The following is a 15,758-nucleotide window of genomic DNA, read 5'->3' as shown; positions in this document are numbered from 1 at the left end:
TGTAGCCTAAAACCTTTTTGCAGCTTAAAACTCTGTATCAGGCTGGCCTTGCCTTAATGCTCTTTATTTTCTGAGTTATCCAGGCATGACTCATGAACAGCTGTTTAGTGAAAAATTGGATCTGGAAGTCGTACACTATATATGTGAAAAGTTTTACATACTTTTAATGTTATTTTAGAGAGCTGCACAATCAGGCAGACCTAAAGTACTCGACATAAGCAATATTACCTAGTGTTCAAATCATTTAAGTGAATTACATTCCATGACACAATTTAACTAACCTACAATATTAGTGCAGGATGTAGGAGTTCGCAACAAGAGTAATAGTAAACTAAGGTTTGCATAGCTACCAATTTACACCAATAGCCTTCAACATTTTGTGTGAATATTGAAAATACATGCTACAACATGTTGCCAATATTGTGTGTGTATGGTGAGAGGCAACTTTCCGTTTCACAATATTGTTCCATTCCATCCTGGATTTTCCATTGTTTAAAATTTGTTCTTGCATTTTGTGTTGAAATGGGAAGTTCTGTTTCTTTTATGGTAACTCATATTGTCAGCCACAAGTCTTGTAAGTGAGTAGCTTTACTGTGAGGTCAGTAAGAGGCCTAAGTTCATAAAATGGTAGCCTATGTGAGCTTCATGAGTTAACACTATTATGTTGCTCTGGTGGATCACTTTTGGATTGAAGAGCATTGTTTTTGCCTGATCTGGGCTGCCTCAAAACTTTTCATATGACATAAAGGAGGGAATCATGTAATGTAACCAGTTTAAGTGTGAAATTATTGCTGACTGTGGATAGTCATCTGATCTTAATCATAGGTGCAACCAGCTTGAGTAGGTGATCACAAATATCTGCATTCCATGGGAACCTATTATCCCCCCTTAGACCTAGAAGTCTTGAGTTGATTGTAGTGCCTGTGGAATTGTTTATAAGCTACAGGATCGCTAGACTATATGGGAGAGAATTCAATGTACTGTCCACCTCTGAATGCCACTAACTACCCAACATGTTCTGACCCACTCCCAGATTCCACCCCACCTCACCCAGGCTCTGCTTTGCTGACGTCCTCCATATGCAACATTACCTGTGATTTCCTCCCAAGCTCCTAAATAAACCCCGAACACCTTATTGACCTATCCAGTGAGAAACTTAATTCTGCAGAAGTTCAGAACTTTTTCAAAAGTTGCACTTTCAGCCCCATGCTGAAATTCAATCATGCTGGGCTTATTAAAGATCTACTCTCCTCTTTACACAGTCTATACAATGTGAACACTTTTCTTGCCACAAACCCTGTCACTGCTCCCCACCCCAAGTTACTATTTCCACAATCTTTTTACGACCACAGAATCTTTTATTCCTTGATGTAAGCTGAATGGATTTGCGCTCATTTCTGAATTTCAAATAATTTTTCTGTTTCAGCAATGGGTATGGGACTGTGCGTCGCATTTATTGCATTTGTGCGTCTGCCCAGTCTGAAAGTGTCGACACTTTTGCTGACTGGACTGCTTATTTATGATGTCTTCTGGGTTTTCTTCTCGTCATATATCTTCAACACAAATGTCATGGTCAAGGTAATGTTTAATACCAATTTATTATAATTATCAATATGAGATTTTACATTGTGCTATATAGCTCATGCTGTAATATGTGGTGGCAGGTATTTAAAATAGTAGACTTTGCATCAGATCATGGCTAGTGATATGTTAATGAGAGTTATCTACAGAGCTACCTAGATGTGGCAGCTTTCATTACACTTCTAAAGTCAGTGAAGTTTCTGTTATGTTGAATAGCACTTTCATTTGTGCCATTATGCAAAATAGGTGGCATTACCATTTCATTCAATTCATTATGTGTTATATCTATAGGAGTTTTTACTCTCAGCGTGGTTTGTTTGTTTGTTTTATGGCCATAGTTGTAGCAACCATGCAGCAGCAGTCAAAACTTAATGTATAATGCAAGTGAATAAATAGAAATAATACATTGTTACTAGTTATGAAAATAAGTTTGGAGAACTTTGTCATGGCACTAATGAAAATTGGAAGGAAAAGTTGTAGAATAATAGGAAAGGCTACAAAAATGGAACATAAATGAAGAAGAGTAAGACAAAGACAAAAAGGAAAAAAATATTTAAACACAGGGAGAGAAAAGTATTGAGGGCAGTCCTGAGGCCTTCAGCACATTCATACAGAGGAGGCAGTTTGCTTTGTAACAGCAGAATAATTCTTGGAACAACAGATTATGTACCAGTGCATGTTTAGTAGTGGATATCTGGCGGAGAAAATTTTCACACACACACACACACACACACACACACACACACACCCCCTCGTCCCACTCTTATTTCTCGTAGCCCCCTGTCCTTTTAACCCTTTGCCAAAGCCATATGCCCACACCACACCACACCCTCATCCAGTATTGTACAGTGTAAAGGTACACAGCTAGACTTGACTAAGTAACTCTTTTCACCAACTAGTCTGCCTTTCTTTCACAAAATAGCGAATGTACTAGACACGTGTAGTGTGCTCAGATTGTCAAAAGACTTGAGTCAGGTGTTGTAAATTTGTGACATTTTTCTCCGTGTAGAAATAAAATTACTTAAGTTCATGGGTCCACCTTTAAAGTAAATTTTAGAACAGGCCTGACCAAGATTTGTGCTCCTGGAGCACGCTCGCGTTCTGCGAGTACAATTGGTTCTACTCGGTGCTCTGATTTTCCCAACCACTGCACTCTTCCACACAGGTGTGGAAGTGAGATGGCAATATGCCAAAGGCTGCACACCTGTGAAACTTAAAACATGTTTGCAATGCAGTGCAACTATTTCTAAGAGTCGATCATTGTAGCATAATTTTATAAGTGGGATTTTATCACATGTTTACTTACTTTCAACTTTTGTTGCCAAAGTAGTAACTTTATTTCTTCAGTAAAGAAGTATATTAGATAGTGTAAAATGGTCAGCAGAAAGACAAAAATCTTTACATGCAATCTGTTAACAGTAAGTTGTGATGTATATACCTTTATGCCACATTTGGATTTTAGAATATGTAATATACATGGTCCTATGGTTTGTGATATAGTCAAACACATGGAGTTATGCAGACTAAAATCTTTTAAACTCTAACATTGATGATGGAGCTGGTCAGTGCGGTTGAGGATACTGCTCCTCACCCCTCGGCGCCACTCAAGAGTGCTAGGCAGGAGTGTGGTCAGAGCGCTCTTGCTTGTAAAGCACTGTTTGGCCAGGCCTGTTTAATAATGTGTTCAGAGGCAGTTGTGAGAACGTTTTTTGAATGTTTATTACTGCTTCGTTTTTTGAATGTTTATTACTGCTTTTTGTGCACATAAAATTAGGATTTTATCAAATAATGCTGTAAAATAAATATTTTTGTTGCTAATGAAAATATGAGAAAAACTACGAGTGTTGCCCAGAAAGTAATGCTCCATTTTTTTCCCCTTCAACAGTTCTATATTGAACATAATGAGAATTAGACACACAAACTAATGGTGTTTTATCTACACACCCTATTTTTCCACGTAATCTCCATCCCATTTTATGGCCTTCCTCCAGCGCGAAATAAGAGCGTGTATGTCCCATCGGTACCAATCCTTGTCCTAGTGGTGGAGCCAGTGCTTCACTTTGTGAACTTCCTATGCTGATTGACGGATGCAGTGCCAAATACCGAGTTATAATGTGTCTATCCTTCAGCATGACAACCTCAGCTCGCTGCAACATGTCAGGTGTGACAGCTGTGAATAGCCTCCCCGACCACTGCAAATCGCAGAAATCCACAAACCGCCTTCTGATGATTTCACCCTCTGTTCCCAGTGACTGACCATACTTCTGTTGACAGCAGACGCTCCATAGACTTTGCACAAGCATTTGTGAATATTCCCCACAATTTCTTTCTATGCAATGAGAAATTCAATGATAGCACATTGCTTGTAATCACCTACAGACGCTGTTTCAAAACTTGTCCTGCAGCTATGTTATCCGTCGGAAGTGATGGAAACGTGGCGCTTTCACTCGGGAGACTTCAAACAATAGATAAGGAACGTTTCGCATTTGTAGCATTGTTTTTGGCTGAGAAAAAAATATGCACTGGATTAATTTCTAAGCAACCCTCATATTATAGGCTTCTGCATTTACAACCAGAAGAGATTTGTCCTTTTTAATAGTTAAAATAACATGCTAAAGTAGTTTATAGGCAGATAGCTGTACATGAAGCTTGAAAAAGCAATTACTAAAGTAATTTTCTTAGATGTGTGACTTGGTGACAAAGTGGGTAAGTGTCACACTGCAAATTCAAGGCTCATAATCTGATCTGCAGTCAGCCCTCTGCTTTTTCTCTGTTGCAAAAGATCAAAATTTTTCAACAGCTAACCATACGTATTGTATGTGAAAAATGACAGGGTACACTTTGGTTCGGATTATGTATTAAGTTTTAGGTTCTGTAACTAGCAGCTCAATCTCAGAGCTGAAGAACGCAGTGCTATAAATCCTCTAACAGGATCAAGTATTGTAGTTTTGTTACAAATTGTACAGTTGTACCTTAGTTAGTCTTTATTTCCCCAGTGATTCATATGAACTTTATGTTCTGTAAGTAATTAATAATTCTGGCCTTTTTCATGTTGATGTTTCAAGGTTGCTACACGGCCAGCAGAAAACCCAGTTGGCCTCGTTGCACGAAAGCTTCACCTGGGAGGAATGGGAGGAGTGCGTGAAGCGCCAAAGCTCTCTCTGCCGGGGAAACTAGTGTTCCCATCACTCCACCATGCTGGCCACTTCTCTATGCTGGGCCTGGGAGATGTGGTCATGCCGGGTCTTCTGCTCTGCTTTGTGTTGAGATACGACGCGTATAAAAAATCCCAGCTGCTGCATCTAGCTGACACGGGAGTACCACCCCCAAGGCAGTTCAGTAAACTGAGGTATATTCACATTTGTAATCCAAATCTAGCTTGTACCAGATTCATAGATTTTTTGACTATGCGAAAGTTGAACAGCTATCTATCATTACAAATTAAACCAAAATGAGGTTATGCAACCACTCACCTGCAGCTGGTGTGTGGCACATAGAAATATGATACCAAAGACCCTCTGTTGTTGCGTGCTTCTGTATGTCACTCATCAATCAAGTACAGCTGATTTATGGTTGATTTCCTTATTTTTGTGTGTTGTTTTCTTTCTGTAACTTATGTTATTGTAATGTGACACGACATTTACAGTGGAAAGTGCGGAAAGTACAGTATTTGTTTGGAGAACAGTTAGTAGACAATTTAAACAGCTGAAATAATTCCTTCTTGAGTAAAAGGAAAATAAAATTGTCTTGAACTGAATAATTAATTCTGTAAGTGTATTCTATTTACGTTAATATTTTGTCCCGATGTGAAAAACTTATTTCTTTTGGTGTCTGTATGAAATTCCATTGTGTCTTGAGATGCTCTGTAGTTGATTCATACAATATTATGAAAAAGGAAGTTGCTACTCACTATGTAGCAGAGGTGCTGAGTTGCATATGGGTGCAACAAAAAGATGTCACAATATAAGCTTCCGGCCAACAAGGTCTTTTTCGGACACACACACACACACACACACACACACACACACACACACACATGCACGCAGTCTTATCCTAAGAAAAAGATTGGATGAATAACTATGACACAGTTAAATTGTAAATGCTACAAACTTTAAGCTGGTTTGCACCAACTTTAGAAAGTTACTTTTCAACTTTTATAATGTACGTTACTGCACATGTGGGAAATATCTTGTTGATAATGTTATGAGGTTTTATTGAATTGGACTTTTTTTTGGTAAATCCTGCTCCATTAAGTACACACAAACTTTTAAATTAATAGTTAGATTATAATTAATACTAGCATAGTAATACAGTGATATTTTATAGTATGTCATTGAAATGTGTTGCAAATAAATAAAATGTATGTCACAGAATACATGGAACAGAACTATTGTAATATGAGTATTCTAGATGCCACTCAGTTGAAGTTCATCACTGATTAACATTGATCTTGATGCGCCAACACTTTGTTAGTGTGTTGGAATAAACACATATCTTGAAATAGCACTCAGGACCTATGAAATAATGCAGTATGAAGTCCTATCAGTTTTTATAGATAATCCTTATGATCATTTGTAATAGATATTCAGCTCAGAAACAAATAGTTTTCCCATTATTAATGAGATATGTGAGTAGATACCATGTAACAACAGTTTCAGATTTGTTTATTTAATTATTGTTAGCACCTTGAGTCTGAAGTTTGAATGTTACATTTTTCAGCTACTTCCATTGCTCTCTGATTGGTTACTTCCTTGGTTTGCTGACAGCAACAGTATCATCGGAGGTGTTTAAAGCTGCGCAGCCTGCCCTTCTGTATCTTGTGCCGTTTACGCTGTTACCTCTGCTCACAATGGCCTATCTTAAGGTACGTATTAATGCAACAATTTATGAAAAGCATAGATAGCTGTTTGTGGTCGCAGCATGTGTGTGCTTTCTACTTCAGAAGAAGGCCTTTGGCAGAAATACTAAAATGTGTAGCAGTCTCTGTCTGTGATTCAACATCTCCTCTATTGGTGAGCAGCAATCTATCCTTTCCGAAGTACTGTTATTCCATCTTGAATTTCCCATTGTTTGTTATGTATTAATTGAAGCTGAGTTGTGGTCACAATTATAAATTACTATATTATCAAAACATTTAATTTTGAAACTGTGGCTAGTTGTTTGAGTATAGATTTCTGCAACAGAAGGAAGTTTCAAAAATTGTGAGAGCACATGAAAAATAGCATTTAAATGTCATCTAAATAGTACTCAGTAAAAAAGTGTAACTCTGCTGAAATTATTTATTGATTTTTGTACTTTGGTTTCTGTTCCTTAATTTATAATCCTAGTTTACTGTAACTTTTTGCTTGTGGTTGACACTTTAATTTTTGCAATAGTTTGCCATAAATTCAGATGTTTTCGAACTAACTGTTTGCAGTAAAAAGAAAAGTAATGAAAGAACTACATGTTCATTGGTATTTATAGATTTATTTATTTTACAAAAAATTACATATTCCTTATGTTGTACATTTCACCTCATGGAACTTTCGTACAAAAAAAAAAAAAAAAAAAAAAAAAAAATATTGTTGAAATATACACTGAGACATATTGCAAGTTGATATTAATTTACTGCAGAGCTCAACAAACAAATTAAGGAATTAAGGTAACACCTCACTGAATTGGCACTTAAATCAAGACTGAGAACTTTTTGCTACCTTTAAGATGAAAACTGGCCTTGGGTTGGTAAGGCCAGTGTTGCTTCATTGTGTATGGCCAATAGTTCATTGTAAAATTTATGCTTCAGGCTATGTGCCTCCTGCCAGTTTCAAAGAGCATTGATTAATGAAGCAATTGGGAAGAAGAGTTCGTATTCCCTCTGAAAACTGAAAGTGTGCACAATTCTTCAGGCATAGTTACTTTTACTCTCAATACTTTTTGAACACTGATAGGGTAGAAAATTCACCAAAGTATATAAGAAATACATAGCTATAATGTTACCTTAACATTAAACATTGTAGAATCATGTCATTCGAAGGTTTGTGTGTGTGTGTGTGTGTGTGTGTGTGTGTGTGTGTGTGTGTGTACGCGCGCGGGTGTACACCTGTCCTTTTGCTCCCGGGATTGGAATGACTCCTTACCCTCTCCCTTAAAACCCACATCCTTTCGTCTTTCCCTCTCCTTCCTGAAGAAGCAACCATCGGTTGCGAAAGCTAGTAATTCTGTGTGTGAGTTTGTGTGTTTTGTTCATTGTGCCTGTCTGCCGGCGCTTTCCCGCTTGGTAAGTCTTGGAATCTTTGTTTTTAATAAACAACTGATAAGCATCTACATGGGAAATGAGTTCTTGTTTCCTGAAGATGGCCTAATAAACCAAAAACTAGTTAGAAGCAAAAAAAAAAAAAAAAAAAAAAAAAAAAAAAAAAAAAAAAAAAAAAAAAAAAAAGGAATTGTCATACCAAGAAGTAACAGAAGAATGCATAAATAAGAATATGAACAGTTTAATAATTTTAAAAAGATAATGGTGACTAATTTGGATTGACAAAGGTAATATGGGATTAAATGAGGTTAATTCACACGAAGAAGAGGGAGTGGTTGCTGAGTGGTTGACTCAGGCCTTAAGAGAAAGGACTGAAGAAAAGAAGACCGCTTATCAGAAATAGTTAAGTTCTAAAAGACAGTAAGATAGAGATCACTACAACACAATCTTTTCACTGCTGCAGACATGCTCTAAGCATTCTGTGCTGAAGGTGGCTTTTGCTATGACTCTGACAAATGCTGTTGCTCGTGCTGAGAGACTGCATTCCAGCCAATTTAAAATACTACTCAGATTTTTCAAAAACTATTAGGTGATAGAATTTCATTTTTGCTCATCTTACAGTCTGATATCTTCACTCGATAAAGGACTGAAGTTCTTGTCTCTGTCATACTTAACTGCACTGCAGCAAATTAAGTAAAACCTTGCACACAGCTTTAAAGAGTTTGCAGAGATAAAACTTTGTGTATAGTTGATTTTAGATCACACTCAACAGTGAACAAAATGTAGGTAATGTATCAGAATTTTACTTAGAGTTGAGAGCAGACCGATATCTCACTTTGTTCTCTGGTTATTGGGTTTTATATCAAGTAGATAGTTGCAAGCTACACGACCATTCGTGTCCTTATGCATTGCGAATCATGTGGTCATAACAATGGTCGTATCTCAAAACTATTCAAGATATCAAAATGAGGTTTTAGCAAATAATAGTACCCAGAGAGGCACATACGTTGTTTGATAAATACCCAAAACTTCGTTATTCATGGAGATCTAGAAGTAGCTCATCCGCACCAGTGAGGGGTTGGCATCTAGGGACAAATATAGATGTTTGTAGGAAAATCCAAGTGCCATGCATATACACATCCACAGCACCTGGTGAATAGTGTAACAGGATATGTGTAGACATCCATAGCAGTGAAGGGGTTAAGAAAGTAAGGAGGATGGTTATCTGAGCTAAAGAGAAGCCATGGGATAAGAAATTTGCTGACCTAGAACATTTAGTTGATACAACATGGCATCAGGGTCTTGGTGATTTGTGTGCCAAGTGAGAGTGCCTGCTAAAATTAGATGAGGAGCTAAAGTGATTGCCATTTATGAATGGGAGGCATGTTTTAAATATCTTATTACAGAGCACAGGGAAGAGTTTTGAGAAGAGCAGAATGAAGTGGAGAGTTATCTTGTGCAAGAGGTGGCCAACAATGAAGTTTATCAGGCCCTTCAAAAATAAAAACAAGGGAAAGGCAGCTGGTCATGGTGGCATAGTAGTGAAATTATTGAAGTATGGAGGACCTAAAGTGGTAATAGCACTTGTAGCTATTTTTAATAAAATGGTTGAGGCAGATGAAGTATCTCAAGACTGGTAAACATCTTATATTACTGCCATGTATAAGAAAGGTGGCAGGAGAGATCGGACTAATTACAGAGGAATAAATGTAATGGCTTAAGAGAGGAGGTTGTTCGGTAGTATAATAAAGAATAGATTGCAAAAGGTTGTGAATATCATTGTATCTAAGGAAGAGTTAGGTATCATTGCTGGTAAAAGCTATCTTGATAACCCCTTTGGTGCATGCCATATGTGCAAGAAAATTATCACAATAAATTGAGATCTCTGTTGATTTAGAAAAGATGTATGATTCTGTGCAAGAAAGTTACTATGGGCAGCATTCGAAAATGTTTGAGTGGATGATGCATTAAGAGAGTTGGTGAAATGGGTCTACCACAAATATGAGGAAGTTGCGAAGTTTGGTGGGAAGATATCAGAAAGTGTGAAAACAAGTAAAGGCTTAAGAAAAGGATGTTTTAATTACCAGCCTTGTGTAAGTTGTATTTAGAAGTTGTTTTTGGTTACTGTAATAGACAATGCAAATGTTTTATCATGGCAGTACAGCATCAGCATTTACATTAATTACTGTTTGCCAACGATTGAGTACTTTTGGCTCTGAATTAAGTGTGAGTAAATTAATGGATGCTTATAGACAATGGTGACTAACAGACGTATGGATAAAACAGAATATTACTTTGGAAGTGGGCAAACTGAAGATTTTGATTGAGAGTTTGGCTGGGTAAGAAATGTTTTAAGTGTTCAATTATCTGTGTTCACTAATCAGTAAGATCAGCCACTGTGAAGTGGACATATTCCACAGGATAAGTCAAGTGAGGGTAGCTATTAGATCATTAATGGTATCTTTTGGAGTTTCACACACTTCCTGACAAACAAAGCAAGTAGTGCTATATGCTGTGGTTGAAAGCATCCTGACATACAGTGGAGAGTGCTGGACATTGAATGAAGAAAAGGGGGAGGGGATTGAGGCTGTCAGAATGGACGGGTTACTGTAGAGCATGAGGGTAACTTGCTTGGATTGACTGAGAAACGAAAATGCAAGAATGCAAAGGGATGCTGTGGAACCAGTTACAGATAGGATTGATGCTAGAGTACTGAAATGGTATGGACATGCCTGATGGATGGAGGAACAATAATAGGTGCAGTGTTTGTGCAATTGGTGTCTGCCATGGAGGAGGAGCTGAGGCAGTGTGGAGGCGAACTATAGCCAAATCCATGGAAAGGAGAGGTCTATCAGAAAAAGATCATCAGGATATACGTCTGTGGCAATCTAAGGACAGGCAACTGCTGATTAGTGGAAATGCCTGCTAAAGTAAAAGTAAGTACTTTACACAACAAAGGAATTATTTAAAATGAGAAACTGAAGGGATTGACTGAAACTGAATTGACTGAATTGACTGAATTGACTGAAACTGAAGGGATTGACTATTAAAAACAAGAGAAAATAAGTATTTGTGTGTATTCTCCAGAACCCATTTTTAATACAGGCAAGTCCACACTAGATCATAAATTTAGTCTTCTTTTTTTCTTCCCCCAATGTAATAATTCTTTACACTGTATCTGCCCCCCCCCCCCTTTCTCCTCCACCCATCTCTGTGCCACACCCTTTGTGTCCCATACATTATCACATCAGATTTCACTTCGTATTCCCACTTTAGTGTTCACATAAATAGTCCTCATTGACAGTTTTCTCTAGCACAGTTCATAGTGTAATAATTTTTTGCACTGGAGGTGATATCATCATGACCATATGAAGTGGTGGTGGTGGTGGTGGTGGTGGTGGTGGTAGTAGTAGTAGTAGTAGTAGTAGTAGTAGTAGTAGTAGTAGTAGTAGTGGTAACTGCCTGTTGACTTCTGTCTCAGATTCTTTAGCCAGTGTCGGCCGAAGAACTCGAGACAGAAACCAACAGGCAGTTTGTCAACAAGTGGCCATGAAAGCCTTAACAATTCTGTAATAATAAATATATCTGGCTGTCCTCGGAGAAGGATACCATTGTGATTTAAATGGTAAATTTCCTAAAGTGCCTAAGTAGATACTGCAATGCCAGTTACTCTAAAACTTGGTTTGAGAAACCATTTCTGTAAGACAATAGAAATGGAACCATAGAACAATGGACTGGGGTGCTCATAACTTATCTTATCTCTGCTTCAGACTACAGACATGAAGTAGATATGATTATTTCATTATTTGCAATTTTTAGCAGATACCTATACACAGATCTTGTAATGTTCTGGCAAGGGATGTTCCTCATAACTGAAAATATTAATAGAATAGTTTTATTTCATTATAAGTGAACTGATATTGATTGCAGACAGTAATACAGTGTTTTGTCTAGAATAATTACTTGACGTCTGGAATTGTTTTGAAAGAATGGTATTTCATTGCAGGGTGATTTACGGAGAATGTGGAGTGAACCGTTCATCATACACCCACCATCAAAACACTTAGAAGTTTGACATGCCACAGTGCATCTTTGAATCTTACTGTTACGGTGGGTAGGCTCAGTGTTGTTATGAAAGTGTCAGAAGATTGGGATCAACTCTCAATGGTTAAGTGTCAAGCTGTTATTGCTGCATCTGTCACTGTCTGTGTTAGAATGTGAAATTCCTCAAATTGTGTGTTCACTACATCAGTGTTGGACGGAGTTTGTTACTCCACTTAAGACTTACCACTAAAGTATTCATTGTTTGCATCTCGCTGTTGGAAGTGAAATGAAACACAAGCACATTAGTGATTATCATCAAAGACTACACCATTCGACAACTGTGCTGTGTGTCATAACAAATGACCTTGTTTATTTATTCTACGTGTTTCATACAAATATGAAATACTGTTCACCCGGCAACATGTTACCGGTATGTGTGTGCGTGTGGGGTACTCCTAGTCACACAAAGAGGCTTAACCGAGTTTCTTCTCTAACCTTAACTTTTTATTGCTGCAGGATGTCCTCCAGCTACTTAACAATATTTGTGACTGTATTTTGCTGCTTGGATGAGATTCATGGTGGTTTCTCATTGTTAGATCAGTATTATAATAGTGAAAGATAAGCAGATGTGGAAAGAGCATTGTTTTTGTTTACCTGGTTTTTTTTTTTTATTTCTTGAAAGATTTGTTGGTACTGCTATTGTCACATGTACAAGCAATAATAAAAAGGCCATTAAAAGTTTTGTAATTGCTTTAAGTTTGCTTTGTTTGTGTCTTACAAAATATTAAAAGTTGATAATATTGAGAGAGATTTAGAACTACGTTTCAAAAAAGTCACTGCAACTTGTCATTTTGTTTTGTTTTCTGAGCGGTGTTTCTTGACAGGTATACTGTAGACAGCAAAATGTAACACATTATTAATTAAAACTGTTCAAGAACCAAATCTGTTTACAGTTTAGAACAGATGTATTTGATTTTGCATTCAGTGTTTGGAGCACTTAAATTTTTAAGTTAACTGGGCATTGGAAACATTTCTTTACTGATCCAGTTAACTATGAAATGAGAAGTTATTACAATGTGATGTCATATTTCTTCAGTTTTTCAGCTTCTATATTTTGTAGTTTGTGTACAACTTAAAATTCTGTTCACCAGGCTGTGAGTGTTATTACTACTGTTTCTTTAGAATGTAACCGACTATCCATGATAATTTTCTTGTTTCTTGTATGTTTTATGAAATGAAGATGACAGCTAAATAGGAATCCAGACCAGTCTGAAGATGAACCACACAGAAGTATGATCATGGTAGTTATAGCAATATTTACTCTGGCCACCCCCCTCCCCCGAAGATATATACATGAAAGATGACCTTATTCTGACTCTTGTTTCCCTGAATTGTTTTCAAATAAGTTACCTTGTTGGTAACTTCATATTGAAGTCTACATTTAAGTGAAACAATGCCTCGAAGTTGTTATGAATAATGCTAATGGATCCTGTGCTCAGTAATTTGGTCAGTTTTGCCAGCCTGGCATTCAATAACAATTGGACTTGGAGCTTAAACTGTACAGATAATGTTTGTTTTTAGATTATTTCTTATGGGTCACATGGACTTCAGACACTTGAACCATAAATTAAGACACTATATTGTGTGATTTGTCAGCTTCTGTATGGTTCATCTGAACAGTGGATAACTTGGTTGAAATCTTCTTGATACCTGATTCTTAAATTTTATTCTGATTTCAGTTTCATGTGAAAATGTACTAATAAATGCACCCATAAGTATTTCACTGACAGATTTAATTATATGGCTGCAGACTCATGTTTTAATTGATCTTCTGTTGCCCCATAATGTTATGTGAAGAATCTTGTGTAACTTGAGCATTTGAACTTTGTTTCTGATTTTTGTGTGTCAGATGTGTGTTGCTGGAGGCTTTTGACTGACATATTTGTTATCTATTTTATGACAAAACTTCCTTTGATAACAGCAGTAATGAACTCTATATCTTGCAGATGACACCATCTCTATTATTGTTACCATATTGGTAGTACCAAAAAACTGTCAATGCTTCAGAATTTTTGGGAAGAGAATGTTATGTAAATTTTCCATTGCTTTTTTTCTCCCCAATTAAATGATTATTGTAGTTTATAATGATTGAAGAGACTGGTTGAGTGGTTATAAATTTGTGCCTCATATTGATAGGTTGTGAAAATTGTGCTGAATTATTACATTTAATTTTTTTGTTTTGGGAATTGTGCTGTACACAAATTTATTTGCAGAAAAGAGAAAGAGATTAAAAATATTGAACAGCTCCAATTTCCTAACTATTCACATTTCTATATATTATTTTTGTTGTGTATTTCTGTTCAAAGACCACACAAAAATTTAGGCAGTAAAGTTGTGTTGATGTTTGTGAGAAACATAAAATGGCATTGTTTTTTTTAGGGTCTTAAGTGCATACTTGGACTCAGTTCCCCACTGTTTCCTCCACTATACCACTGACATTGCTGCAGCTGTTTCATTTCTAGTCATGAGTCCTATTTCTTTCTTTGACAATTTTAGTACAGTTGTAATCTCCGGGCACATACTGTGTTTAACAGCAGAGGAATACTTTCTAGAAAATTATTTCCTTTTACACATTTGATTGATCTCGTTATTAAATTATATAGCACAGTTTATTGTTTTGTTCATAATTTTTTTTTTATCATTTACATTTTATATTTCTAGGCTTCATTTCATATTGTTTGGTGCTGAATGAAATTTTCAGAGTGAAAGAAGTGATCCAAGGAAATTCCATTCCACCAAAACTACACTGCCACTGTGGGGGAAGTTTTGCGTTCCTTAAATTGAAGAAATGAACAGGGAATTCATGTTAATAGAACATATCTGAACAATGTTCATTTTGATAATGACTTTGTATTGTGTGCTTCTATTGCAAATAAATTACTAGTACAAAAGATGGAGGAACCTTAATAGCTCAAGTTTGACATTGGGCCTGAAAATCAATTACATAAGACCAAAAATCTACAAACAATGTTGAAAAAAACTTTGTACAGCTTAACAATGTCATCATAGAACTAGAATTATTGAGAACTGATTGAACAGATGAGGTTTTCTGTTTAGGAGAGATGATTGAACAGTTTCACATCAGCAGACCAGTCATTAGAGACATAGCACAAGTTCAGATTACGAAAGGATGGGGAAGGAAATCAGCTATGCCCGTTTCAAAGGAACTGTCCTGGAGAAGTTTTCATAACTGAGTTTCTCATGTGTCTGAAACAGAAAGGGCACAATCAGTTCACATTTGTGTGTTTTAACATGTACTTTAAGTACAAAAAAAATTAGAAAACTTAAGTTCATTTAATTGGTAATGGGGAATTGTACATCAAGAAGTAGTAAGATAAGGGAAAGAAGAAGCAAATGGGTCAATGAAGTTCTTCGTTGAACTCCAAGAGGGAAGAAGACACAGGCAACAATTTAACAGAAGGTGAGTAGGTGGCATTATAAAACACGTAGAAGTAACTTGGATGCATATAACTAAAATATTAATGTATGTAAGTTTTAAAGGCTATTGAAGATTTCCAATAGGACAATAATACAGGATTCCCACACTGCACTTCAGAGTTATTGGGTGACATTAGGACTCATACTCACTTTCTAAATAGAAGATAAGCTGAACGCAGTAAAATAAGACGCAATCAAATGTGTATAAATTGGTATTGGTACATGCAGATAATTTAATGAATACTTCAAGCTATGAATGAAAAAAATTAATAGCAACAATGTAAAAGATGTGACAGGCAGTCAATGGTAGAGTTAGCTTTCTAATACTCTGCCCCATACAGTCTATTTGCTTTCCATTCTTTCACTCACAATTATGCGCATGGAGTAATTGGACATTAAGATA

The 15,758-nt window shown here is 36.6% G+C and overlaps 1 protein-coding gene across 2 annotated transcripts in view; it reads left to right on the top strand.

Annotated features, from left to right (window-relative positions):
• LOC126284223 (signal peptide peptidase-like 3) overlaps positions 1–14,278 on the top strand; it is a 70,502-nt gene extending 56,224 nt beyond the window's left edge. For both annotated transcript variants that reach the window (XM_049982996.1, XM_049982997.1), the window contains 4 exons: positions 1,427–1,578; positions 4,647–4,930; positions 6,301–6,445; positions 11,820–14,278. In XM_049982996.1, the coding sequence (XP_049838953.1) occupies positions 1,427–1,578; positions 4,647–4,930; positions 6,301–6,445; positions 11,820–11,888 (650 nt within the window). In that variant the 3' untranslated portion in view covers positions 11,889–14,278. The remainder of the gene's footprint in view (positions 1–1,426; positions 1,579–4,646; positions 4,931–6,300; positions 6,446–11,819) is intronic.
• Positions 14,279–15,758: the final 1,480 nt, after the last annotated feature.

The sequence above is a fragment of the Schistocerca gregaria genome, chromosome 8 (assembly GCF_023897955.1).
Source record: "Schistocerca gregaria isolate iqSchGreg1 chromosome 8, iqSchGreg1.2, whole genome shotgun sequence".
Taxonomy (NCBI): Eukaryota; Metazoa; Arthropoda; class Insecta; order Orthoptera; family Acrididae; genus Schistocerca; species Schistocerca gregaria.
Note: the sequence above shows the minus strand (reverse complement) of the source record. Positions and strands in the feature narration are given on the sequence as shown.